The sequence below is a fragment of the Rattus rattus genome, chromosome 2 (assembly GCF_011064425.1).
Source record: "Rattus rattus isolate New Zealand chromosome 2, Rrattus_CSIRO_v1, whole genome shotgun sequence".
Taxonomy (NCBI): Eukaryota; Metazoa; Chordata; class Mammalia; order Rodentia; family Muridae; genus Rattus; species Rattus rattus.
In genome coordinates, this window is record NC_046155.1 from 204,881,674 (window position 1) to 204,893,693 (window position 12,020).

Here is a 12,020-nt window from a genome sequence, read left to right on the forward strand (position 1 = left end):
AACATGTGATGGGCACTTTGAATAAGTCACATAGACAAGAAAGACACAAACAAAGGCTTCCTTCAGGTTATAAACCCCACCTACGTGTGAAATAGTGGGCACTATTCTAGGTAACACTTGGACTTTTACTGTCTAGATATTCTTTAAAATTCTCCATATCTCTTCAAAGAAAATAGGAAAGGCCATATTTGCCAGTGATCTCAGAAAGAACAATACCCCTCCTTCACCGCTGCGAGAAAAATTTTCTTTAATCTTAGCATCTGCCTCATCATACATCTTCCCTTGTCAGTCACTGTAATAGCTAGGCTATCAGCTCCTACACACCACCCCAAGCCTGCAGACCACAGCTCAAGGATGGGCTGGTGTGAAAAGCAAAGCTATGTTCTAGCTGTGCACACACATAGCTTTTAAGTTTGGGGAAAACGCAAATTGCTCCTCTCTTCCTTCTGTTCTACTAAAATGCCTTAGAGTTAACTTGGAGGCTGTTACATAAAACTCACCAACAAATCAACTCCTAAAAGTTCTTTCCTTTCCCCTGAAACAATTTTTAAAAGACTTAAATTCTTTTTGGTTTTTGTAACAAACATGAAAACAATTGACCTAAAAAAGTAGGTCACATAGCTTCACAAGGCAGAAACCACCCCCCACAGTACCATACACTTCATTTTCCAAAACCAAACAAGTGTGACTGTCCTCCATTGTGACTCCCCTTCCAGGCGAATATTTTCATCTGGGCATATTGATATGAATATATGAAGATTTCTTTTTATTCTTTCAATGTTTTTTCCTTCGGCTCAGGGATTTAGGAGCTCCATCTGACTCAAGCCTTCTCTGAATAGGGGGCCACAACTACAACCTCTCCATCCTTAGCAACAAAACTTTCAAAGACACAGGAGACTCACCATCAGGATGTGCATCCATGCCTATCATGTATCTACCGATGTCCCACTACTATGCCTAGTTTTTGATATTCCCCTATTTGGAAGTCTTTTATACCTCTCCAAAGGTGAACGTTATGACTAAATGATGCCACTTGCTGACAGTGTGAGGCAGCAGGATCTGGATGTTCAGGCCAAGCAAGCTCTGAAGCTACACAGTGAGACCCTGCCTATAAATCAATAAATAGATAAATAAATAAGGAAGAAGGAACACAAAGTAGAGGAAAATGATCAATTTTTTGCCTTTGCAATTCTTACCTGCTTTTAATCCGTAAGCTCCATAAAGTTTATTTTAAAGTAAATGTAAATTCCATCAGTTCAATGATTTTTGAAACACATGGCTCAAAGCTATGGCTGAAAGAGTTAGTAAAAGGCAGCCTCACATGAAAGGCAATGTCAGCTTGCCATTCTGAGGAGCAACTCATCCACATGAAATAGTCAAAAAGGACGTCATTTAATTAGTGACACGTAGACTTTTGCATAGAAAAAAAGTTACAAAGTAATACAGAAAAGACTAGGTACAGTAATTTAAAAACATATTTATGAGTATAACTTTGCATAATGTTTAATATTCTCTTGTTTACTGCTTTCTCCACACAGCAGAGAAACGAAGTGCATAAGAATACATGCTGTGCCTTATTCTTTCAAATATAAAATCTCATGTGCTCAATTTCAATGTCTTAACAGATTATTTCATTGTTAAGATAAAAAAAATCAAAACAAAAACACCATTATGTAGCACTAATCTATGCATGGACAAAAATAATTTATATACAACTCATTCCATACATTCGTTGTGATTTGACCAGGGCATTTACATCATGTAGCTTTTCCCTTCCATATCATCTCTCCTTCTCTCGTTACTTCCAGAAATGCAACACCCCCTCCCACCCCCAAACAGACAAGGACAGACATTACATGTTGTCAGGAGAAAACTGAAGAAGTTAAATATATAAACATAGTCCAAGTGAAACAATAAATTAATCCAAACTCTGGCAAACTGAAGAGTTTTCCCGTTGGTGTGAATGAACCTCTGGTGGACACACAGTAGATAACTGCTTCTAGTGCATTGTATACCTGTAAGTTTACATAAAGAAGCATAGCGTTTTAAGCTAGGGCTCACCAGAGGCACAGAAGCTTGAAGGCAGACCAGAAATGCTTGTTAATGGGGGCTGTGGGGGAATTTTTATTTCAGTGCACTGCTAAATGTCACTGCTTGGCAAGTCTGTATAAAGAAAACAAAGATAAAACTAGGTCTTTCGACTTAACTTTCATTCATCTTTCTGGCTTCCAAAGAACACTGTACCTGCAGCCCGACACCTTGTCTGCTCTCTCCCTTTCTCACCCTAATGGTTATACCCTTCTGACCTTGTGCTACATTATGTTCCTTAGTTCAGGCACTTAGGAAACAAGGTATTTTTTTCTTCTTCCTTCCTGCATCAGGAGAACTCAGTTATGGGGTTTTTTCTTTTCCAAGTCAGGAGTATAAATGCACCACTGGATGGTGACATCCGTGTATTTTCCAAGAAAGTTTAAATGGAAACCCGGTGTGCGGCTTTCAAGTTGTTGATGTCAGTTGCCAAGCTGCCTTAAATAAAAGAAAAAATAATACTACATTTCCATTTGTGGGAAGTTTCTTCTCAAATCGCTTTATTGCAGCTGTGGAGATCTGGACGTATCTGTATGACTACCGTCCGGGTGCAGAGGTTTGAAGCTGATTCCGAAACGGAGGACATCAGTTACTATTGCAAAGAGATTCAAGAATAACTTAAAAGGCTCCAACTTCTGTCCCCCAGGGTCGGTAAGGTTTACTGTTTGTTCCACTGCTTGTCTGCTGAGGACTGGAGGCTGCGGACACTGATAACGGTGGGCTGATTGCTGTTGCAGCAGCCACCGCGGCTGCTGCTGCTGCATTGGATGGCAGCATGGGAAAGGCCCCTGCGAAGGACAGAGGGAAGCTGTGTGCAGCTGCGGTGGCCGCCGCTGCTGCAGCATGCACAGTAGCTGAAAGAGACAGGAGAGAGGTGGAGAGAGGAGGCACACAGGGCGCGACGGTGCCCGTTGATGGCATCCGAAGAGCAGAATCCGCATGGGCAAATGTTGCTGTGAGGAGGGCAGAGCCATGAGCAGGAGGCACTTCTGAAGACGTGGATAAGCGACATGGCGTTGACTCCGATGTGTGGAGTCCATTGGGTTGGAGCAGGGATGTGGGGAGATGGTGGAAGGCCGCTGCCCAGTGGTGAGGGTGCAGGGGGTGATGGTGGTGGGCCATGGAGGATGTCATCACTGCTGCCTCCCGCTGGGAGGCACAGGTGCTGAGATGAGAGACAAGGCGCACGCGTAGTGGGTCCGAAGGGTCAAGGCCTTCCACCGAGCTTAGGTACCTCGCCACTTCTGTCAAGCATTCTCGGAATCCAATGCTCATAAAGTCCGTGGCAAGGGCATGGGCGTCAAAGTAGCCTAAAGAAGGGTTGAGGCGAGTCAGGGGTGAGGGAGCAAAAGAGGGGGAAATGATATGGCTTTGAAGAGCAGCCACCCGCTTAGGTTCCACTCTTGTGTTCTCTAGAGCTGGGTTGACTCTTTCTGAAAACACAATGGCTACTATGTTATTTTTTTTTTCCGGAGTAGAGAAAGGATACTCTACAAGTGGCATGCACAACAACTTTAGCAGGGCTGGAGTTAAACTAGGGTTGAAATGTCACAATAAGAGAGAATAAAATAGGGGCATTCATGTTTCGAATTCCTTCGGGACTGGGAGGGGGTGTCTTAGGTTTAGTACTGTGGGATAATGACTTTCCTCAACAATATGTTTTGTTTTGTTTTTTTCTTTTGAAATAGAAAAAGTCTCAGGGAGTTGGCTTTTCCAGGATAGGACCCAGGACCTACACACTCTGCCTCTGAGTACCTCTCTAATCCAAAATAGATTTTTTTTTCATCTAAAGCATTTGCAATGTATCATTTTATCCTTTGACAGAGCAAAACTTGCCTATTTCCTTTAGACTATTTTATAACCAAAGCATTAGGAGAAACTGTTGTCATGTTTATTGAGTAATCTGGAAATGGGAAAAGGGTATTTTGGGGCAAATATAACCACCAGGATGACAGAAACAGCACTAAGCTGAACAAGAGACTATCATGAAGTGTCAGCAGTAAAACTGGTTTTCACTCCTGGACCCCAGAGCAGTCATTAGGAAAGTCCCTGGGATTAGGAGAAAAAGTTGTTCTTCAGGAGGTTGCCTCCATGGAAGGATTCCACACAACGGTCTTTAGAGTCCCCTTCAGGCTTGAGTTTCTGACTTTCTCAAAAGGAGGGAGGTATTGATCATAGTCGAAAGACACTGAAAAAATTAAGAATTTGGGCTTCCCCCTAGGAAACTACTATAATCTTGTGACAGACTTAAAGGAACACATTAACTTCTTTGAATTTCACTGGTGGTTGTAATGTAAGTGACATGTGACTTTTGCTTGCTATATGACTGCATATGGCTGGGTCTTATTGCATCGTAAGGGATAGGAACTATGTAATTCCTATTCTACTGTTGGAAGCAGAGGGAAATGATGATGAGCAGCTGTCTCACATAAGTGGGTCCTAAGCCAAAATAACACATGCCCATAACCACTGCCCTGTGCCAGCGCAGGATTCTCGGCTTCAAGCAAATTGACTTACAACCACCTGTGAGAAGCCCTTCATCATTTCCTCTATGTTACAGAGGATAAAAGTGGGCCTCAGAGAGGATGAGTTCGGAGCTAATGAACTGGAGAACCGAAGTTATTATCATGCAAGTACCTTAGAGACCCTGCCCTTCCTTAGAGACACCTGGGAGTCTGAGGAGGTGAGCAAACACTGGTGGCCCCTCTTGTTCAAGACCTACACATTCTTCCTGGGATGGCCTCTCTAGGGACCCAGCAGTCAGGCAACTTGTATGGCTTATGATTGGAAATGTCAGGGGAGCATTGAGGACTGCTTAAGTAGTCACGGATATGAAGTAATAAAAAACTTGCTATAAGGGGTTGGGGATTTAGCTCAGCGGTAGAGCACTTGCCTAGCAAGCGCAAGGCCCTGGGTTTGGTCCCCAGCTCCGAAAAAAAGAAAAAACAAAAAAACAAAAAAAAACAAAACAAAAAACTTGCTATAAGGTGAGAGGACAACCTTACTCTTTAGAAGTACAATACATGCCAAATATTTGAGCCTTGGGCAGCAATTCTTTACCTCATGGCTACCAACTTGAGAGAAAGCAGAGTAATCCATGGCCTTCCTTGACCACATCTAACTTCAGGGCTCTACTGAAATTCCAAGGTAGCAGGTTAGAGACAGTCACCCTACCCTACTCAGGACCTGCGGAGCATATGCTGCTAGCTTAACCCTTGAAGACCAGCAGGCTACTTCCAACTCAGGTTAAAGGTTGCAGCCATGTTGGGTGGGATAACTGACTTCTAAGATCTAACCATTGGCTTCTACATTACAAGAGTATTTGCATTCTATACTGATTGTCCTTGGTTTGAGACAGTTTCTTGGGACTTTGTGACCTGCGGTAGATTATAGACATCGTGTACAGCAGTCTCTTCTCCTGCCATAAGTACAGGATGGTTTGGGTCAAGGTTGATGTTCTGTCAGTTTTCAGATCCTTTAATTCCATGTCCTGACCCTGCCTTGTACAGACCTAGGGCCCTAGACTGTGTAGAGGAAGCCTAGGTTGCATCTTACAGACCTTCAGCCTTCAGCCTTCAGTCTCAGCACTTACACCTTGAAGCTTTCTCTCTCTGCTCAGTTGTCAATAAACATGGCTGAGATGGATATCAAGGGCACCCTTGAAGAGCCATGAAGCTAAGAGGGCAAGCTAAAGTCGGACTGGAGTGGAAGGGGGATGAGGAATCTGAATGAGTATTATGACTCTCATGATTTCATCCTTTTTTGTTTGTTGTTTTACCGTGAGGGTCTCGCTCTGACCTGACAATTCCTCCAGATGTACTACTGTCCAGTACAGAGGACATTCTACCATGGCATCCGTGGATGTCTGCTCCTGTGAGCTCTCCCCGGGAAGAGCCTGTTCTGTTGATGTTTCTAGTAGAGATTTAGTAGCTGTACTTCAAATGTTGTGGTTGGTGTAAAGTCAAGAAAGGCCAAAATGGTCTGTGCAACAGTGACAAAAGTCATTCTCGAGTCATTTCCCTTAAATGGCTAAATTATCCGGGCTCCAGCCTGGGTTGAAGGAAAGTGAGAGAGGAGAGCAGTGCACCCCAGCCTTGGTCATATCTAGATGTTTGTGTATTTGTTTTGTTTTTCTGTACAGATTCCAGCATGAACTTCTCAAACCCCAAAGAAATGTCCGACCAGGCTGTGTGAAGGAAGCTTTACTCCCACAGTATTATGAAAGCAAACACAAGCCTGGGGTCAAGTGCTTCTTTTGTTCTAGAAGTTCTTTCCCATGCGTTCAATCCTGCCATTAGCATTGATTTCCACAGCTTTAACCTGGGGCTGCCTATCTCGGCTTGTTAGAGGGATGTTCAATGGTGGCTTCCTTATGAAGGAAGGGGAAAGAAGAAAAGAGAAAGTTAGGAAGGGGGTGAAGAATGGTACCAAACCTTACCTTTCCCCCCTGTTGCCTGGAGCATCTTCAAATGATCCACTGTCATTTGCAGAATTTCAGCCTTTTCCAACTTGGCAGATCCCTTCAGAATCAAATAATAAAGTTTCATGAGTTCTACAGAAACTGTCTTGGAACATTATAGAGTAAACTTAGTTCTATAGTTCCAATCTTGCCTCTTGTTATAAAATTCTATGCTTAATTTCATCACAGGAAAAACTTGAATTGAAAAATTTTAATTGTGTATGTGTGTGTCTATGTGTATGTGTGAGTCTCTCTCTCTCTGTGTGAGCATGCATGCGTGTGTGCGCGTGTGTGTGTGTGTGCGTGTGTGTGACCTATTCAGGTCAGAAGCACCAGAACCTATTGGAGCTAGACTAAAAGTGTTTATGAGTCACCCAGTGTGGGTGCTGAGCCCAAATTTGTGCCCCCTAGAAGAACAGTTTATTCTCTCAACCTCTGAGTCATCTGGGCAGACTCTAACTTCATTCTAAAATTTATATAAAACTTCATTTATTACAGCATAGCTGATGGTACTAACTTGTAACTTCTAAAGACCAAAGCAAGGCATCAAAGAGATGATTCATTAAATAGTAAGAAGAATTATGTTTCCAATCATCCTACCAACACTATGCCAACTGCAAAACTGCAAAGCTCTTCAACTTTGAACTCTGCCTTCATTAATGATATATTTTCTTAAGGGACATTTTATTGTCATTACTATTAAAGCATATACATCAGTTCAACAGTTGAACATTAATTCTTGAGGATATGGATCTAGTACCATAACAAAGCATCAAACGTGGAACATACAAAAATAGAAAAGTCCCAGTGAGTCTTTAAGATAACCAGTAAAGAAAACAAACCAGGGCAGGATGCTGAAGGCCACCAGCAGTTGTCACTGTGAATGCTAAGGTCATATCAGAAAGGACTAATCTGCAATTTACTTAAGGAGCATCTTCTGTGTGTAAGGCTCTACCAATCATCAGAAGTGTTCGTAGAATCTTCCTGTGGTAAATGAGCAGCTTGGTCTTCATGTGGGTCTCCTAAGAGTGGAGTGGGGGCTGTCTCTGACTCTGTTTCCTGCCATTGGATTCCCTTCCCCTACCTGGACTGCCTGGTTGGGCCTCAGAGGGAGAGCACCTGCTTAGTCCTGCTGGGACTAGATGTCCAGGATGGGGCTCTCTTTTACTGAGAAGGAGGGGAGGGGATTATGGGGGAGGACTTTAAGGTAGGACTGGGAAGGGAGGAGGGAGGAGGCTGTGATGTGGATGTAAAGTGAAAAAAGTAAATTATTGGAAGGAAAAATCCTTATAAAAACCCACAAAAAAACACAGTCTTGCAAATACATTTTCATTGTTCCCCTTCTTAAATAAAGCAACCTTTGGAAACCAACTGAAAAAAATGCCCCACTTATAGTGACTTGGGCTTTGTGGCTTCTACCTAACTTCCTAGAGGAGCTGAATAATTAAACCAATATGTTTTTTTCCTATACTTTTTTTCTTTTTAATTATCACCAAACAGTAAGTAGCAGGAGCGTCAGTTCTTCAGCGTCTCTAAAGAGTATTCTTCCCTAATTGTGGCAGGGCCAGCTCACTGGGGTTGGCAGCCAGACTCTCTACACTGGAAAGCTTGTGTTTACAGCAACTAGCTGCCAAACGACTGAGGCCAGCTCTTAAGGTTTAAGTCAATATTTAAGGGAAGAGCCTAACAAACCAAAACTAAGGAAAACGATCACCAGAGCAGACTGCTTCTCAGCGTCACAATGTAGATATTTCTGCATTCAAAAAAGTAAACAAGCAAACAACACAGGTCACTGCCATTTTTCATTTGCAGTGCACTAATCTGAAGTATAATTTATAGTACACGTAAGCTATCAAAGACAGCCTTGGCATCTGAATTGCAGAGTTTGTATCTATTTTTCTACGTCTTAAATGGGTAGAGTCAAGAGTAGCGTAGCATGTCCTGCATTTGTCCTTGTTCACCGAGTCCATGAAGATGTCTGAGGAGCTGCTGTGAAAGTGGCCAACGGTGGCCTTGGGTGGCCTCCAAAGGCCCTCAGTGGGGCTTGGTTTGCAATGTTTGCAGAATCTCGAAGTTTACAAACCAACAAAAATGGCATAACCAATCAACTGATGTTTTGCACCCAGTTTGGAACTCAACTGAAAACCTTTCCAGCACAGAAATGGCTACACACTTGGAAATATGCTCTTAGAAGCCTCTGCATCTGCCACAGAGGCAGAACGAGAGACGTACGTCCAAAGCCACAAAGGAAAGTACGTTTGTTTATTTTCTCTTTCCCAAATGACAAGTGCTTTTTACTTTTTTTTTTAAGTAAAAAGTACCTGAACTTTGAAAAGCAACATTTATGTTTGATTTTTTTCTTTACCAAACTTCCAAATTATATTCCAAATCAAACAATGTTCTATTAACCTAAGAATTAAAAATGAAAGTAGCTTGCTAAATAATCTGCATTAGTATCATTTAGGAAACCAAAATAGAAATCTTACTGCCTTAACTTTGATTTAAAAAAAAAAACAATAGTACTTTCAAAGTTTGAGGGAAAAATAATATTTCACATACAAAACTTTTTTTTTTTTTCAAGAATACTACATACAGCACAGTTTTAAACAAAACTCCTACTGGCTTCATGGAAAGAACCGAGAAAGCAGGAACACTGTTCCCCTTAAGGGGAAAATAAGCTAAATGGAAATGTTTTCAACTTCATGATGGATTATGTTTTTAATAGTTCTGCCACAACAAAGCATTTTATTGAAATAGCAGTTCTATGTCGGATCAGGGTGCACAGAGCACACACCATTATTTTAATGAGCTTCAAGAAGAAGGATCCACATTCCCAGATGAGAAAATCAGATGCTTTGAACTGTTTTTTTGGGGGGTGGGGTGGGGGTGGGGGGGGGTGGATAACTTACTTGTTTTTCAAAAGCTGTTGGCACTAGTCTTCTCAATTCAGATAAACTGTTATTTATTCGATCCCGACGCCTTTTTTCTATGATCTAGCCCAAAGAAAGCAAAACAAAAATCTAAGGGTACATATATAGAACAATTATCCAAGTAAGAAAATGATAGCAGTGACACACATGCTTAGTTACAGGACATAAAGGGGGTGTCACCTACCCCTCTCCTTTTCTTTCTTGCCATAATCTGAGATGTGGTTGTCGGTGAATTGGACCTCATCACTGAGCTTGCACTGTGCCTGTGAAGGAGGAAGACGAGTCAGGTGCTGTATTAAAGTAATAATCCCCCTTTCCCACCCCTCTTCACGGCACCCATTGATTTTCTGATTGACTGAGAATTATATTATTTTCTGTCTGTTGATTTTTCATAGCTATGCTATTTGGGGGCTTTATTTTAGTTTCCAGATAGTAATTATGCCTTAAACATGTTAATGAGGCCTTCAGACAGCTTAGCAAGTTCAGGCAGTTGGCCACAAAGTTTGATCATCCTGCCTGAGGTCCACCCCTTGGACTCACAGGACACAAGGGGAAGAACCACTTGGACCTCCACAAACAGAACTGACAGCGACAGTGACACACGGCTTCCTTAGCACATACACTAAATAAGTAAACATGATTTTCAAAATGCTACTGTGTAATTCTGCTGCCAATTCACGTGGCAAAAATGAACCTGAACTTTTGAGTTCTGCAACGAAATAACGATATCCAGTTGGGGTGAGAGGTCAGGGATTAGTGCGTCCTGTTTCTCCTCATGTATGCCTTAAAAGTCAGCAATCCATCTGGATGTGTCCCTCTTGGTCCCTTCTTGCCAGACATTCTGAACGAACGTTCATGGGCCCCACGTGCCAAGTGTGTCTCCACAGGCAACTTTTAAAACAAATCCTAATACCCGTACTATTCCAAAATGTCAACGACTCAGATTCGATAACCCAAGGAGAACCGATTCTTCGTCTTGGTCCTTTAAAAGAATATCCTGACCATATCACTGGATGGAAAGTCGAAATTTAACTTTTCACTTTGTACTTTGTATGCTTTAACTTTGAAAATGAAACTGTGTCACTAGTCTTGAAACTAAGCTTAAGTCGAGAAGTTACAATCCACCTTGAGTTTACAAAAAGGTCAGCTGATTACTTGGTTATGTAGCTTAATACATACTATCCTAGGACTTTTGGTCTCTCTGAAATTCACAGGTACTATATTTCTTGAGGGTCTTAAAATCTCCAGGTCTCCTTATGTGTTCTCTTTCGTTTTTTAGAAGTTCGTTACCACCTCACTGTCTCACTTCTGGGTCTTAATTCGAAATCAACCAATTCCTTCTTCCTCACCCCTTCTCTACCGATTTCACCCTTTCACATGACAGCCTTCGGCAGTTTCATTTTTTTAAAAGAATACTTTAACCAGAGAGTTGATAAACAGCCTCTCGAGCATCTTTTTTGCTCTTCGGGCTTTGATTTTTGCGTCTTAAAATAAGCCTGTGAAATAAATCCAGTTTTCTATATTCGGGAAGGATTTCATTCTTTGAGTGACAGCAGCAAATAAATAATTAAGGTGCTTCTGGGCATGCCAATTAGAAGCAATTATCATTTGACCCGCCTTGGCTCTAAAATGCCTGGGTAATCTTGCTGTCACAGGAAACGGGAGGTCCGTCTCCTGTGATCAGAACGCTGATCTTCTGGAGACTAAAGGACAAGCAGTCAAAGCTACGCTGCCTCATCGGCTCCTTACATCTGTCACTCATGGGTGGATCAGCAAGATCACCCTCTGTCAACTTGCGCAGCTCAGCCTGTTTAGCTTTAACTCCCCAAAAACTCAAGTCGCGATACCAGTTTCTCTCAAAACAGAAATCCAGTTGTTTTTCTTTCCTCCTGACCTATTTTGGAACTGTCCCTAAATACAGTTCCAGTACCGGGGGCGTCGCCCGGACGTGCCAGTACGCGTGCCCGACGCTGACAGCCGGGGACCCTCCCTCGCCAACTCCTGCACACTCAGGTCCAGTTCCCTTCCAGTCGCGTCCCACGCCTAATGAGAACCCATCTCTCACCCCATCCCGACTCTAGCTCGACGAGCACCCACTTCCCGGGGACAACGGTCTCCTCTTCACCCGAAGCTCCCCGGACACTCTCCCGCTTCTCTGAGCTCACCCGGAGTAATTGTTCTCGCTCCCCACGTCGATGGTCTCGTCTAGGTCGCTTTCAGAGGTCGTCTCCTCGCAAGGGCGCTTCATGGCGGCGAAAAAGAAGAGCTACGGACACCCTGAGCTCCTCGCGGGCCTCCTCCCTCCCTCCCCGCCCGGCTTCTGCAGGCGCCGCTCCCCCGGCGGCGCGGTCGGCTCCTGGAGGCTCTTTCCCACGCCGCAGCCCAGGCGCAAGAGCCGGCGCTGGCCACGCCCCCCCGCGCGGGCGGGGCCCCTCGGCTTCTTCGCTTGCGGGCTTGTGCCACTCTCCAGGCCCCGCCTCCCTGGGAACGTCTGGCTTTCTATTGGCTAATATGGAGAGGCGGGCCCTCACTGGCCAATGGCC

At 43.4% G+C, this 12,020-nt stretch overlaps 1 protein-coding gene across 1 annotated transcript; it reads right to left on the bottom strand.

The window, feature by feature from the left end:
* Nucleotides 1-1,370: 1,370 nt before the first annotated feature.
* On the bottom strand, nt 1,371-11,790 carry Hey2 (hes related family bHLH transcription factor with YRPW motif 2). Its single transcript, XM_032894864.1, has 5 exons — nt 11,643-11,790; nt 9,662-9,740; nt 9,457-9,540; nt 6,527-6,608; nt 1,371-3,398 (listed from the first exon to the last, which is right to left on the bottom strand). The coding sequence occupies exons 1-5, from the start codon at nt 11,723-11,725 to the stop codon at nt 2,707-2,709; spliced, it is 1,020 nt and encodes a 339-aa protein (XP_032750755.1). The 5' UTR covers nt 11,726-11,790; the 3' UTR covers nt 1,371-2,706.
* Between the last annotated feature and the right edge of the window lie 230 nt (nt 11,791-12,020).